The sequence below is a fragment of the Heteronotia binoei genome, chromosome 12 (assembly GCF_032191835.1).
Source record: "Heteronotia binoei isolate CCM8104 ecotype False Entrance Well chromosome 12, APGP_CSIRO_Hbin_v1, whole genome shotgun sequence".
In the NCBI taxonomy this organism is placed as follows: domain Eukaryota; kingdom Metazoa; phylum Chordata; class Lepidosauria; order Squamata; family Gekkonidae; genus Heteronotia; species Heteronotia binoei.
The window spans coordinates 72444863-72460646 of record NC_083234.1 but is presented as its reverse complement, the minus strand read 5'-3'; the positions used below and the strand labels follow the sequence as shown (position 1 = coordinate 72460646).

The 15784-nt window shown below is 45.7% G+C and overlaps 1 protein-coding gene across 1 annotated transcript in view; it reads left to right on the top strand.

Annotated features, from left to right (window-relative positions):
- AK8 (adenylate kinase 8) overlaps positions 1-15784 on the top strand; it is a 229179-nt gene that overhangs the window by 34044 nt on the left and 179351 nt on the right. Inside the window, exon 5 of the mRNA XM_060250639.1 lies at positions 11194-11262. Coding sequence (XP_060106622.1) covers positions 11194-11262 — 69 coding nt within the window. The remainder of the gene's footprint in view (positions 1-11193; positions 11263-15784) is intronic.

The following is a 15784-nucleotide window of genomic DNA, read 5'->3' as shown; positions in this document are numbered from 1 at the left end:
CTCAAAACACACACACACACCCCCGAGCCCCAGATACCCGCGGATCAATTCTCCCATTATTTCCTATGGGAAACAGTCTCCATAGGGAATAACTGAGTGCCCAGCAGACATTCCCCTCCCCTCCCCCCGCTTTCTGATGACCCTGAAGCGGGGGGAGGGCCTCTAAACCGGGGGATTGCCCCCACCTGGGGATTGACAACCCTAAGCCTCGCTGGGCCTATAACACCTCATGGAGTCTCTGTGAGGACAGTGTGAACTGGAAGTAGGGTTGCCAGACCCCCATTAGGGACAGGGGAACCCCCACTTTAGTAGGGTGCTTCACAGGGGTGGAGTTCTAGCAGGAGCTCCTTTGCATATTAGGCCACACACCCCTGATGTAGCCAATCCTCAAAGAGCTTGCAAGGCTCTTTTTTGTAAGCTCTTGGAGGATTGGCTACATCAGGGGTGTGTGGCCTAATATGCAAAGGAGCTCCTGCTAGAATTCCACTCCCGGTGCTTCCCCTGACACAGGCTTGCTAGCCCGCGGGAGGAAATCCTGCCCCCAATTGGCCTGAAAGGCGACATGATGGCATCACCAGGAAGTGACGTCATCACATTGCCTATGTCACGCAGCGACGCTCTAGTTTTGGGGCAAAACTCGGTGGTGAAATTGGCAACAAATCATTGAGCTTTGTCCAAAAACGACAGCGTCACCCCCTGATGTCAGTGATGTGATGATGTCACTCCCAGGTGATGTCATTGCGCCACGTGCATTAAGCATGTGGAAGAAGATCCCAGAAAGGACCAAGGATCCCCCCGCCAGCTGCCAGGTAGAAGCAGGGCTTTTTTTTGTAGCAAGAGCTCCTTTGCATATCAGGTCACACGCACCCCTGATGTAGCCAATCCTCCAAGAGCTTACAGAACAATTAGCACAGGGCCTACCGTAAGCTCCAGGAGGATTGGCTACATCATGGGGGCATGGCCTAATATGCAAAGGAGTTCCTGCTACAAAAAAAGCCCTGGCTAGAAGTGTACAGCAGGCCTCATCTCTTGTTTTGTGCGAGAGCCGACCTTCCTGGCAGTCCACCACGGCGCCTCTAAAAGCTCCCCTTGACTGCTTTTCCATCAGCGGCTCCAGTCAAAAGGGAGGACTCCAGCGCGCCGCGACTCAGCTCGGGAAGTTGGGGAGGACTCTGGTTTAAATTGGATTGGCAAGCCTTAGCGGGGCGGACCCCCTGGCAGCCACTAGCCCCTCTTGAAATGACACATCAAAGCGGGGAACGGGAGAGGGGCTGTTTCGGAGAGCAGCATGAGGCACCTTTGTAAAGTGACAGCCTCAAAGGCGAGGCGTCGGGCTCCAGCCGCGAGAGGCTGCAGGAAGCTTTGACGCGCCGCCCTGCGGGACCCGCCAACTTCCAAGGAACACGGCACTTTCTTCCCCCCTTCTTCTCTTTATACCTGTGCAAACGTGGCTGCCTTCCGAGAGAACTGCAAACGGGAGGCATTTGGGACCCTGGGAAAGGCCTAATTGGGTCGTTTTGTTTGTCCCGCACCCTCCTGCCATACGTTTGGCCCTTTGTTGCGTTGCCCGGATGGCTTGTGGCCAGTGTCCTTTGAAGGTTCTCTCTGGTAGCCGCTAGTCTAGGCAGTTGCGGTGTCATCAGACACAGGGAATCTTCCTTCATCTTGCCAGGGCCTGTGGGACTTGAATGGCGTGGGCTGCGGGCAGGCCTCAGATTCAGCAGCAGCTCACAGAAGCAGAGCTCCTGAACCTTTCTGAGGGCTCTCCCTCTTCCTCCCCACCTACCCTGTCCATTGAATAGTAGGTGCATAACAATCCCTGGATTAGGAGAGCGGGCAGCCAGCCAGCCACCAGGGGCTTTGCCACCCCCCACCCCCCCAGCAGCCCTTATTAACTCCTGGAGGAGCCCGCACCACCCTTTCTCCATTTCTTATGTGATTTTGGGTGGTGGGTGGCTTGCTGGCCTTTTGACTGGGGGGGGGGGGCGGGCAGCGCAGGAGAGCCCCAGGTGAGCGAGGCCTGCTTGGGCTGCCTGGATTTTTAGGCAGCCGAAGCACGCTTCACTCACCCTGGGCTCGCCTTTCCTGCATCGGGTTGCTTTTGGCTGGGGCGGGGGGGCATATGCTAATGAGTTTTGCTATTGAGCTCCGCCACCTATTTTTCTACAAAGCGACCCCTGGCTGCTGGTCCTCAGAGCGATGCTCAAGCATAGAAAGGGAGCAGTGGTATGTCTGCAGGATCAGCTCCTGGGACTGGAAGGCAGCTTAGAGGCTCTGGTCTGGACCAACCTGATACCAATGGCCTTCTGCCCTGGACTGGTCCAGCCCTGTTTGACCCCCTATGTCAGGGGTCCACAACCCCTGAGCCTTGGACCGGTACTGGTCTGTGGCCAGTTAGCAACCGGGCTGCGGAGCAAGGCAGGGGCACTGCACTGCCCCTTCCACCCACCTGAGACCCGGACAGATGAAAGAGGCAGCACGGCCTCGGAGCGAGGCAGAGCAGCCCTGTGGCCCCTTCGGGACCTGGGCGGACGATAGAGGCAGTGCGGCCTCGCTCTGAAGCACCACCTCTTTAACATCTCCAGGTCCCAGGTGGGTGAAAGGGGCAGCGCAGCAGCAACCTTCGCCTACCCCTCATTTAAAGACTCCCATGGGGGGCAGGGACAGGGCATGAGCAGGGAGGCATCCTGGGGCAGCAGAAATCCGAGCACACACACCCCTCCCCATTCTGTGGAAAAATTGTTTTCCACAAAACCAGTCCCTGGTACCAAAAAGACTGGGAGCCACTGCCCTGGGCAAGCTGTCTTATGAGCTCAGTATCTTTGGATATTGGGCTGTTGGGTATGCAGCTCTCTGACTACACAGGTATGCCCAGAGCTTTTTCTGAGCAGGAACACACAGGAATGAAGTTTCGATTGGCTTGGCATCAGGGGGTGTGGCCTAATATGCAAATGCGTTCCTGCTGAGCTTTTTCTACCAAAAAAAGGCCCTGCGCGGAACAATGGTGCTCTCAGGGGGTGCGGCCTAATGTGCAAATGAGTTCCTGCTGGGCTTTTTCTACAAAAAAAAAAGCCCTGCGCAAAACAATGGTGCTCTCAGGGGGTGCGGCCTGATATGCAAATCAGCAATTTTAAAGAGAGAAATGCTTTTTCCAAGCTGGCTGATGGGGCAGTGGGGGCTTTGAGAGCCACACAATATGTGTGAAAGAGCCACATGCGGCTCCCGAACCGCGGTTTGGCTGCCCCTGGTTTGGGTCGGCAACACTAGCATCCTTGAAACACCAGGAGCCTTCTGAAGCGAAAACACAGCTGCCTCTCATTCAGACTGATGGATGGCTGTGTCACCTCCACCGTGGTCCTAATGATTTCTACTGGTGGGTCTCCCTGCAGGGCCGTGTTCAGCCCCTCCACAAACAGCAGTGCCTGCCCCACCCCTTAGGAAGCCTGTCAAGAATTGCTGTGGTTGGTAACAAGCAGGCCTGAGGATGAGGAAGGCGTGAAAGGTGTATTTGTCAAGCTCACAGCAGCCCACGAGTTGGTCCGGAAATGCAGGTTGTAGCAGAGCAAAGGGCAGAAGCAGCAATCACGGACGTCAGGCAGGCAGTCTGGGGCGTGGGGGAGAGGAAAGGTGCTTCCCTTTGCTGCAGGGCAAGAGAGGGTTGACAGAGCTTTTTCTCCCTCTCCCAAAAGACTAGGGCATCTCATGAAGCTGATAGGCAGTAGGTTTAGGATGAACAAAAGGAAACACTTCTTTACACAACTGATTAAAAATGTGGAATTCGCTGCTAGATGATGTAGTGATGGCCACTGGAATAAACAGCTTTCAAAGGGGATTAGACAGATTGATGGAGGAGAGGTCTGTTAGCAGCTACTAGAGGAACTGGTTGGCTGCTATGTGAGACAGGATGCTGGACTAGATGGACCACTGGTCTGATCCAGTAGGGCTTTTCTCATGTTCTTTAGTTGTCCTGGTTAAGAGGGTAGCAGCAGATGAAGAAGGAGAAGGAGGATGGATGATGATGATGATGATGATGATGATGATGATGATGATGATGATGATGATGATGATGATGATGGAAGATAATGATGAGGTGGGTGGGGCTGAGACAGTAGCTGCCCTTTCAAGGACAACTCCTATGAGAGTTATGGCTGACCCAAGGCCATTCCAGCAGGTGCAAGTGGAGGACTGGGAATCAAACCCGGTTCTCCCAGATAAGAGTCTGCACACTTAACCACTACACCAAACTGGCTCTCCATGGTACAGAAGTTGCTCTCCCAAGGTGGCTAACCTAACCATTTCTGTGGTAGCTCCAAAAGCCAGGGCTTCTTTTGTAGCAGGAACTCCTTTGCAAATTGGCCACACACCCCTGATGTAGCCAATCCTCCAAGACCTTACAGTAGGCCCTGTACTAAGAGCCCTGTAAGCTCTTGGAGGATTGGCTGCACCAGAGTGGTGTGGCCTAATATGCAAAGGCATTCCTGCTACAGGAAAAAGCCCTGCCAAAAGTTGCCAAGGGTTTCCAAAACCAGCATCAGACAAACAGTCAAGCTCTTTTTTGGAGTCGCTGGGTAAGCTATAGTTTGCCAGGAGACTAGCAAACCTGTCTAGTTATTTAATTTACGGACTTCCGGGGTTGGAAAATGCCAAGCTGAATTGCTTCTCAGAAGGGGAGCAGGCTGGGGCTTCTGTTCAGGGTAGTGGAGGGCAATTTAATGCCTACTGCCTACTTTTCTCAGTCAGAGATCAGTCCAAGATATGCACAGGAAACTTTGAGGAGATTTACCTTTGCTAAAAGGGAGTCCCGGGGGGGGGGGCTCCTTTGAGGGGTCTCCGAAGACGAGTTGCATATTCATCATCTGCAGAAGTTTCCAGAGTCATTTATTTGACATAAGCTCGACAGAATCCTAACCTTCTTTGAGACTGCTAAACATCTAAAGCTATACAAGACCGGTGTTGGATCTGGATAACTGCAGAAAAAGGTACTGATGACTATCTTCATTCCGGGACTATTTAAAGTTAAACAAAATAATATCAGAAGGTGGGAAATAGAGATTCAGAAAGCTTGGAAGAAGAGGGGGAGAAGGGGCGAAATTTGAATTTTGTAAATTTAAAGGACAGTGCTAAAAAGTAGAAAGGAATTTATTGTTTTGTCTACATGCGGTTTTGGTGAAAAAGCCCCATCGTCACAGATTTGCAGCTCTCACAGTCAACACAGGAAATATGTCAAACTTCGTGAGATCTTTTTACCAGTGAAAATGGGATTTGGTGGCAAGAAAAGCAGGAAGTGTCGGGTGGAAAAGGGAAATCATTGAAGCAGCTAGCCTACTCTAGGACTATAATATCATAGAAAAACATCAGCGGCCATTGCTAGGAGGTTAAAATTTAAACAAAGTTTTTAAAGTGTTCGGGACATTAAAAATTGGTGAAGCTGACAAAGGTGACAATTATAAGGTAAATACTATTGGACATTATAGCTGATAATTATTTTAGAAGCCTTTTGAAGGAAATTTTTTTTAAAGGGAAGCAGAAAGTTGCGACTGCCATTTTGGAAGAAATAAAAACTTTAAAAATTAATATCTGAGCCCAGGAGGCTCTGAGGACAGCGAAATTAGGCTTATTGAAAAGGGCAAGCCTTACTCTATCAAACCTGATAGTTTAAATTTAATTTGGAAAGGTCAAAATTTTCGCTGTTTTTTTAAATGTCAGAGCATAAGTTAACCCGTGCAAGGACTGCCTCAATGGAGAAAATGCAAGAGCAATTAGAAGCAATGGGAGCCAGGATGATGAAAGGGGTGAGAGACATGATAACTGCTTCTAAAAAAGAAATTAGAAAAGACATTGAAGAGCTAAGGAAAGATATAGAAGATCTCAGAAATGAGACTGTGGTAACATCAAAGAAAGTGCAAGAGGTGGAAGAGAGAGTGAAAGTACATGATTCCACCTTGCTAAAAATGCAAGAAAAGGTGGCAATTCATGACTGCAAATTGATGGAAACCCAGATACGTCTGAGAGAAGTACCTGAGGATGAAGAGACTGATTTGAAAGGATATATAATAAGAATAATTGCAGAATTTCTGAAGGAACTAGAAGCATGTATGATTATATGTATAGAGTGAACTAACTATATGCCAAGAAAAATAATCTACCAAGAGATGTGGTTATAAGATATATGACAAAAGAAATGGTGGGGAAAATCTTGAATAAAAATTTTGAAAAGACATTGATAATGGGAGGCAGCAGAGTAAGAATTATGGAAGAATTGCCAAGACAAGTGATAAATGACAGAAAAGCATACAAAAAATTGACAGAAAAACTACATAATGAAAGGAGGTATAGATGGATAATATCTGAAGGTCTGAGCTTTGAGCTGCAAGGAAAAAGGAACACAATTACAAGCACACAGGAACTGCATAGGTTTTATGAAGAACATAAAGAATTTGCACCATGATGGATTACAAATTATTATCTTGGAATGTAAATGGACTAAATTCACCTCAAAAAAGAAAGGCAACGTTTCATTGGATTAAAAAGCAAAATTGTAATATAGTTTGTTTACAAGAAGTGCATATCAAACAAAAGGATTAAAAAATTTTATGGAATAAACAACTGGGACTAGAATTTTATTCATTGGCTGAACTGAAGAAAAGGTGAGTGATTTTCTATATTAAACAAGAATTGGAGCCGAAATTAGTGTTTAAAGATAAAGATGGAAGATTTGTAGCGGTAGAAATAATATTAAATGCAAAAACCCCCGTTGTTATTGGGACTGTATGCACCAAATGGTGCAAAGGATGCTTTTTAAAAAGACATTATACAACAATTTGATGAACTGACTTATGACAAAGTTTTGATAATTGGCGGACTTTAATGGAACAATTAAGAACACACTGGATAGGTCTGGGGGTAAAAAAAATAATAAGGGAAGGAAAATTGCCAAAGTCTTTCTTTGAATTGGTCAAACAAGAAAATTTGGAGGTTATATGGAGGAAATTTAATCCTGAAGTGCAGGACTATACCTTTTTTTTCAGCAAGACATAAAACTTTTTCCAGAATTGACATGTTGTGAGGCACTAAAGACTTAGGCCTTATAACCAAGAAAATAGAGATTTTACCTAAAATTGGGGCTGACCATAACCCAATAATGTGGATTACAAAATTGTCTAAGAAGATGAGAAGATGGAGATTGAATGAAAATTTACTCCAGAATAAAGAAATAGTGACATCTCTAGAAAATGAAACTAAAGCTTTCTTCCAAATAAACGATAAAGAGGATATAGAATTTCAGATGGTCTGGGATGCTTATAAAGCAGTAATGAGAGGAATATTGATTACATTGAATAGCAAAGATAAGAGGGCAAAAGAAAAACAGATGTTGGACATTCAAAATGAAATAAAGAGAAAAGAAGGGGAACTGAGAAAAAGGCCAGGGAATAAGAAAATTATAAGGGAGATTACAATATTGCAAACGCAAATGAGACATTTGTTAAATAAAAAACTGGAATGGAATCTGAAAAGATTGCAGCAGAAATCTTTCGAGGGAGCAAACAAACCTGGAAAATATTTGGCCTGGCAAATGAAGAAAAAGAGAGAAAGTAAAATTATTAATAAAATTGTGGTGGATGGAAGAGAGGTGGTAGATCAAGAAGGAATAAAAAGAGAATTCTTTAAGTATTATGCCAAGTTATTTAAAGGTGCTAAAATAAGAAAAGAAAAGATAGATGAGTACTTACAAAAGATAAAAATAGCACCCTTAGCAGAAAATATGCGAAAAGTTTTGAATTATCCAATTGAAAAATAGAAATTGAAGCAGCAGTTAATGCAATGAAAAATGGAAAAGCACCTGGGCCAGATGGATATACAGCTAAATTTTTTTAAACCGTCAAAGAGGAGTTAATACCGAAACTTCAGAAATTGATGAATATGATAAGAACAAAAGGGAAAATACCAAATAGAGGAAAGAAGCTGTTATTTCGTTGATTCCAAAGGAAGATAGAGATGTTACGAACGTAAAAAATGATATACCAATTTCATTATTAAATAATGACTATAAAATAAATACAAGAATCTTGGCAGAACGGTTTAAACAATATTTGATAAATTTTATAAAGGAAGATCAAGCGGGGTTTCTTCCCAGAAGGCAAATAAGAGACAATATCAGAACTGTTGTAAATATTGTAGAATATTATGAAAGACATCCAGAAAAGGAAGTAGCATTATTCTTTGCGGACGCAGAGAAAGCATTTGACAATTTAAATTGGGATTTTATGTTTGCAGTAATGGAGAAAATGGAGCTGGGAGAAAGCTTTATAAGAATGATAAAAGCAATATATACTGAACAACGTGCAAGGCTATGTATAAATGCTGATCTTACAGAAGACATGATAATTAGTAAAGGTACAAGACAAGGTACAAGACCTTCCCCACTGTTGTTTATAATGACTCTTGAAATATTACTGATGCAAATTCAAGAAGATAAAGAAATAGAAGGATTAAAAGTAAAAGGATTTACTTACAAATACAGAGCATTTGCAGATGATATGTTTATAAATGAAAACCCCATACAAGTCACACCTTTGTTGTTAGCCAAAATACAAGAATATGAGGAGTTGGCGGGACTTCGTATTAATAAAGAAAAATCAAAACTTCTATGTAAAAATATGCCAATAAATAAGCAACAAGAATTGCAGAGACTAACGGGCTGTGACATTACCTCCAAGGTAAAATATTTGGGTGTGGAGATAACAATGAAGAATATTGATTTGTTCAAAAATAATTATGAGAAGCTATGGTGTAAAATGGATGAAGATACGTTAAAGTGGAATAAACTTAATTTGTCACTGTTGGGTAGAATAGCCGCAATTGAAATGAATATTCTACCAAGAATAATGTATTTGTTTCAAACTATTCCGATTGTGAAAGACAGTAATTTAATAGATGGCAAAGAAAAATTTCAGACTTTGTGTGGGCGGGGAAGAAACCAAGAATTACGTCATGGTGGATGCATGGGGGTCACCGGGAGAACCTGGTAGAATTTGGAGTGGACTGGCTTGTCAGACTCCAACATCAGCCGCTTGACCAGTGATGATGTGACCCGGTCATGCAACTCAAAGTCCTACCTGGCTGGCGAATGGCAAAATGTGCAGCATCTATAAGAATGTTTCAACCCATGCTGGTTCAACACATTCTTTTCGCATTTCTTTCGTTTGGGGTTCTCAGCGTCGTGCCCGTGGGTGCCATAGTGCCTGCTGAGCCCTTTCCTGGCACCTGCCAAGTGTTTTCAGAAAGTGGGCGTGGACAGTAGGGCTTTTGCCTAGAAGGGCTTCTGATTGGCTGTGCAGATGTTTGAAAAATCACTTCAGCGGCAGCTACCACTACAGCACAAGGATCTTCAGCATTTAACTGAAGAAGGAAGAGGAGGAGGAAGAAGAAGAAAGGAGAAGACTCAGAGCGGCTTACAATCCCCTATATCTTCTCCCCCCACAACAGACACCCTGTGAGGTGGGTGGGGCTGAGAGGGCTCTCACAGTGGCTGCCCTTTCAAGGACAACTCCTACAAGAGCTATGGCTAACCCAAGGCCATTCCGGCAACTGTAAGCGGAGGAGCAGGGAATCAAACCCAGTTCTCCCAGATAAGAGTCCGCACACTTAACCACTACACCAAACTGGTGCTCTCTACACCAAACCGGCTCTCTGTGTGTACTGTAAGGATAAGCGATGTGTACTGTAAGGAGGCAGCGAGTTTATGGGAGAGTAAGCCACTGAAGGCTGCAGGGTCAGCAGTGCAGTTAAGAGACAAGGAGAGGCAGCTGAGCTGGGAGGCAGCAGGTGGGGGAAGGAGGGATTTAAGCAGGAGAGGCAAGCCAAAGGAGGAGGCTGCCAGGAGTTTGAGGCTGGAAGCAGACCAGGAGGTTTCTGAAGACTACAGAGTGCAGAGAGACGACCCGAGTCCCACAGAATGGGACCTGGTGATTCCCAGAAACTTTCCCATCAAGGGAGGCCAGACCTGGCCAGCGACAGCACTTAGTGTAGAACACAGTCTTGATCTCTATGTTGTCGAAGGCTTTCACGGCTGGAGTCCATTGTTTGTTGTAGTTTTTCCGGGCTGTGTGGCTGTGGTCTTGGCAGTGTGAATTTTCAGAGCTGCTTGGTCCCTAAAAGGTATCGTAGTAATCTGGGCTTGTGCTTAAAAGATTGAAGAGTTCATGCTAAAGTTTTGCACATCCTGTCTCCCCATAGGGTTGTCAGGTGCTAACTTCTCTCTAGCGGGGGTGGGAGGGATCTTTCTGGGAGTGGGGTGACATCACCACTCATGACTTCCCCAGCATGATGACATCACACATAAGCGACATCATCACACGAGGGATGTTGCGCAGTGGTGCTCTGGTATTTTGGGCAAAGCTCTGTAGTTACCATGGAGTTTTGCCCCAAATAACAGAGCGTCACCCTGTCATCACACTGGAGATGTTGCACCGGGTGCTGGCTTGGGGGCAAGGCAGGAGCTCACAAAATCAGGTGATTCCCCGCTCCCACCTGGAAGCTAGCAACCCTAACCTCCTAACATTTTGTGGTTGGCTCTGCCTTCAGGTGCAGCCGTTTTCTGGTTGCGCCTACTGTCCTGTGTCAGAACTCCAAAGGTGCTCACAGGCTTTAAAATGTTGGGGACCCCTGCTGTAGCATTTAAGCAAAGGGTTTGATTTCTCTGGTCATTTTGAGGGTGGCTTATTCAGCTTTAAAGATGAAGGTAGTCCCCTGTGCAAGCACCAGTCGTTTCTGACTCTGGCGTGACGTTGCTTTCACGTTTTCACAGCAGACTTTTTACAAGGTGGTTTGCTCCCCAGTCATCTACACTTCCCCAGTAATCTACACTGGCTTCCCCAGTCATCTACACTCCCCCCCCCCCCCAGCAAGCTGGGTACTCATTTAACCGACCTCAGAAGGATGGAAAGCTGAGTGAACCTCGAGCCGGCTACCTGAACCCAGCTTCCAACGGGATCGAACTCAAGTTGTGAGCAGAGCTTAGATCTGCAGTACTGCAGCTTTACCACTCTGCGCCACGGGGGCTTTAAAGGGTTTAGGAGGTTTTATTCAGCTTTAGGAGGTATTTAATTGACCTTTACCCCCAGAGCTTGTGTGTTAAATTTCCTTTTGGGTTGCATTATGAACATTTGACTTACCAACTGTTTCATTCTTTAGGACATTCCTGCCCAGGTGTTGATTGATGTGATTGAGGAACAGCTGCAGTCAGAGGAGTGCATCGAACGCGTAAGTCTGGATGACGATACAGCAGAGTTTGGTTTGAAGAAAAGCATCAGGGCAAGCTGTGGACAGGATCGCTTCCTTCAACATCTGCAGAGAGATGCTAAACACAGAGGAGGAGTCAACAATTCTTTCTGAATGATGACAGGAGTGCCAGGACCATCTCATTCTGCAGATGTCCAAGGAAAGCTTGGCATAGTATCGGTTAAGTGTGCGGACTCTTATCTGGGAGAACCGGTTTGATTCCCCACTCCTCCACTTGCAGCTGCTGGTGTGACCTTGAGTCAGCCACAAGTTCTGTCAAAGCTGTTCTGCTCAAGAGCAATTCTGGGAGAGCTCTCTCAGCCTCATTTACCTCACGGGCAATGTTCCCTCTAAGCTGCAGAGTCCTGTGAGCAAAAATTCTGCTTTGGGAGCTACTGACATTAAAGTGGTGAGCTGCTGTATAAATTAGTGTGCTCTGGGGCCATTTTTCTTGAGCTAAGACAAAGATGTGGAATCAGCTGCCGGAGGAGGTGAGGGCCCTGCGGGACCTTGTTCAGTTCCGCAGGGCCTGTAAGACGACCCTCTTCCGGCTAGCCTACACCTAGCTGAGATGAGAACTCAATGTAGCTTGCTTGACGTCTGTTATATATGTAATTGGAATGTTTACTGGTTTTTAAGGTTTTAACTGTTTTAAATGCTTAATTGTCTATATATTTAAATTGTTTAATTTTTATGTTTGACTAATTTCTGGAAGCCGCCCTGAGCCACTTGTGGGAAGGGCGGGATACAAATCATGAATGAATGAATGAATGAATGCATGAATGAATGAATGAATGAATGAATAAATAAATAAATGTGTGAGCTGGAGGCTAAAAATCTGTGAGCCAGCTCACGCTAACTCAGCTTAGAGGGAACACTGCTCACAGGGAAGGGAAGGGAAGGGAAGGGAAGGGAGATTGTAAACTGCTCTGAGACTCCTTCGGGTAGAAGGGTGGGGTATAAATCCAATCTCTTCTTCATTCATTCATTTTTGCATCTCCCTCAGTGCTGGGAGTTCGAAGCCTGATTAACAGAATCAAGGGGAGGAAAAGGGTGCACATATGCTGATTGTGTATTGCTGAGAGCATCAAAGGGGGAACGGCAGTAGCTCTATTGACTGCCTGGGGCAACTGGCAGAGTTCCGCATAGGCAAGCCTGATAAACAGGCAACTGTTTAAAACAAATCAATGGATGACATTGGTGTTCAATGGATATTGAATGAGCAGTGGGTCAGGGTGTGTAGCACTGCAGTCCTAATCAGTTTCCCTCTACTTAGCTCACTGACTTCCATGGACTTAGGAGAGTGGAACTGCTTCAGGCTGCATTGTCGGTATCCTAGTGGAAAGGAGTACTTTTAATTGCGTACTGCTAGTGACATTTCAGCTGTTACTACAGCCACACTTTATTCAGTAACTGTCCAAAAAGCCCACTGACTGTTGGACTTTACCATTGCAGGTAATCTTTCTCTTTAAGACTAAAACAGGAAAAAGTTCAGCAACTGCATTAAGACATAGGACACACCTTGAGTCCTGTGGCACCTTTAAGACAAACCAAGTTTTATTTGGTCTTCAAGGTGCCATCGGACTCAAACTTTGATCTGCTGCTTCAGACCAACATGGCTGCTCACCTGAAGTTACATAAAGACAGGGGTGGAATTCTAGCAGGAGCTAAGAACATAAGAGAAGCCATGTTGGATCAGGCCAATGGCCCATCCAGTCCAACACTCTGTATCACACAGTGGCCAATATATACACACAAACACTTGCTAATAGCAACTGATGGACCTCTGCTCCATATTTTTATCCAATCCCTTCTTAAAGCTGGCTATGCTTGTAACCGCCGTCACCTCCTGTGGCAGTGAATTCCACATGTTAATCACCCTTTGGGTGAAGAAGTACTTCCTTGTGTCCGTTTTAACCTGACTGCTCAGCAATTTCATCGAATGCCCACGAGTTCTTGTATTGTGAGAAAGGGAGAAAAGAACTTCTTTCTCTACTTTCTCCATTCCATGCATAATCTTGTAAACTTTGCATATTAGGCCACACACCCCGATGTAGCCAATCGTCCCAAGAGCTTACAAAAAAAAAGCCTCGTAAACTCTTGGAGGATTGGCTGCATCAGGGGATGTGGCCTAATATGCAAAGTTGCTCCTGTTAGAATTCTACCCCTGCTTTAAGACAGATTCAGGTCCAGGAGCATCTTAGAGACCCACAAGAGTTTCAGTTTTTAAGCTTTTGAGACTCAAAGCTCCTTTCATCAGACACAGTAGAATAGATGACTTATTGAATGCTCTGCATATAAATAAGTTAGTGTAAGTAGAACCTACAAAGCAAATAAGTATTAAAGGTAAAGGTAGTCACTCGTGCAAGCACCGAGTCATTACAGGATGTTTTCTTGGCAGACTTTTTAATGGGGCGGTTTGCCATTGCCTTCCTCAGTCATCTACACCACCTCTAGCAAGCTAGGTACTCATTTTACTGACCTCGGAAGGATGGAAGGCTGAGTCAACCTTGAGCCGGCAACCTGAACCCAGCTTCCACTGGGATCGAACTCAGGTCGTGAGCAGAGCTTAGGACTGCAGCACTGCAGCTTTACCACTCTGTGCCAAGGGGCTAATAAAAATAAGTATTAGACCAAGAGTCATCAGAGCTTTAGCACAAATTTTCAGAGCCGCTGAAATATACTTAATAGCAGCTTCTATGGCCCTTTCATTGTTACTCGCGAGAGGTTTTACAAGATGGCAATCTGCAGAACGCGTCAGGAAGGTATCTAGGACAGGGGCCCGAATAGAGGTTCTTGGCTTGGTGTGGAGCTTGTAGAAAAACAGACCACGGGTGACAGATGATTCTGCTGTTATTATAAAAAAATGTTGCATTTTCCATTCCAGAGAAGCAGTCGTTATAGTTTTGTTTGTTTGTTTAAAACATGTGTCAGCTGCCTTTCTACCTTGTACTCAAGGCAGCTTGCAATATAACCAAAACAATTATAAAAACAATACATAAAAGACCACGATTTAAAATCTCCAGATCGAGATTACTAGTAGATAAGAACTAAATTAGTCAAATGCAGTCCTAAATAAAACTGTATTCAATTGTCTTCTGAGGATTGCAAGTGAGGGGGCCATATATACCTCCCTGGGGAGGTTATTCCATAATTGTGGGGCTGACACTAAAAAGGCTGTCTCTTGTGAGCCTGTCACGCAAGCTGCTTTGATTGATGGGACAGTCAGGGGGGTCCCTCGCTTTGATCTTAGTCCCCGGGCATGAACATATGGGAGAACACAGCCCCAAACCCATGTATAACTTAGGAAACAACAAAGGTTATTCTGGTAACTTTAAAGACTACGTAACAAGATTACCGGGGCAACCAAAGTGCACTTCGTAAGATGTGCTTAGTGTTACCTGCAGTTGCCAAGCTGCATATATGCATACGTGCATGTGTAAGATTACAAGTAGAAGATGGGTGAGGAAGTTATTGTAAGGGAAGCCACAATAAAACTTCCAGGAGTGAAGTTTGTGGCACAACCCAGCAGAACATGGAGGGAGCTGAAATCCAGACAGAAGAGTCAACCAGTCCCTCAGTCAGAGCGGATGTGGACAGCTCATAACTCCCATGGAAGTGACAAATAAGATGAGTGGATAGATTTATTTACTAATTTGACTTAATTAATCACCCCATCCCGGCTTGCTCTGGGCGATGCACATGGGGTTGCGAAGTCCCCCACATCCTCTGGCAGGGGATTTGTTTGCGCATGCGGCGCAATGACATCGCCCTTGAGTGATGTCATTGCCCCTGGTGGCGTCTTGTGCCTGCCGCTCTAGGCGTTTCCGGGAAAACTCTATGGTTTTCTCGGATGCACTAGCATTTCGGGAGGGGAAACTCTATGGAGCACTGTAGAGTTTTCCCCTCCCAAAATGCTAGAGCGTCCGGAAAAACCATAGAGTTTTCCCAGAAATGCCTAGAGTGGCTGGCACACGCCGTCGGCGGCGTGATGACATCACTCATGGGTGACGTTATCATGCCGGCAATGTTGAGGGAGGTTCCCCTCGCCGGCCCAGTGTGGGCCAGCGGGTTGGGAACCTCCGGGCGGGGGCTTGGCAGCCGTAACCTGCACACCAGCAATACAAAAATACATACATTTAAAACAGTAAAAACATTCAAGCTAAAAACATCTAACATAATCCCCAATGGTGCCTTATTAATTCATAAACATGTACAGAGGGACTTATGGGTAGCCAGTTAGTACCTGGGGGCAAGTAATAGCTCTCCGGACCCAGTTAAGGTTGGGGCAGTGGCACAAAGCCAACTCACACAAAGCTCTGGGCTTCTTTTGAGCAGGAAAGCACAGGGATGTGGCTTGGTGTCAGGGGGTGTGGCCTAATAAGCAAATTAGTTCCTGTTGAGCTTTTTCAGCAAAAAAGCCCTGTGTGAAACAATGGTGATGCTGGGGATGTGACCTAATATGCCAATGAGTTCCTACTGGGCTTTTTCTAAAAACGGGGGG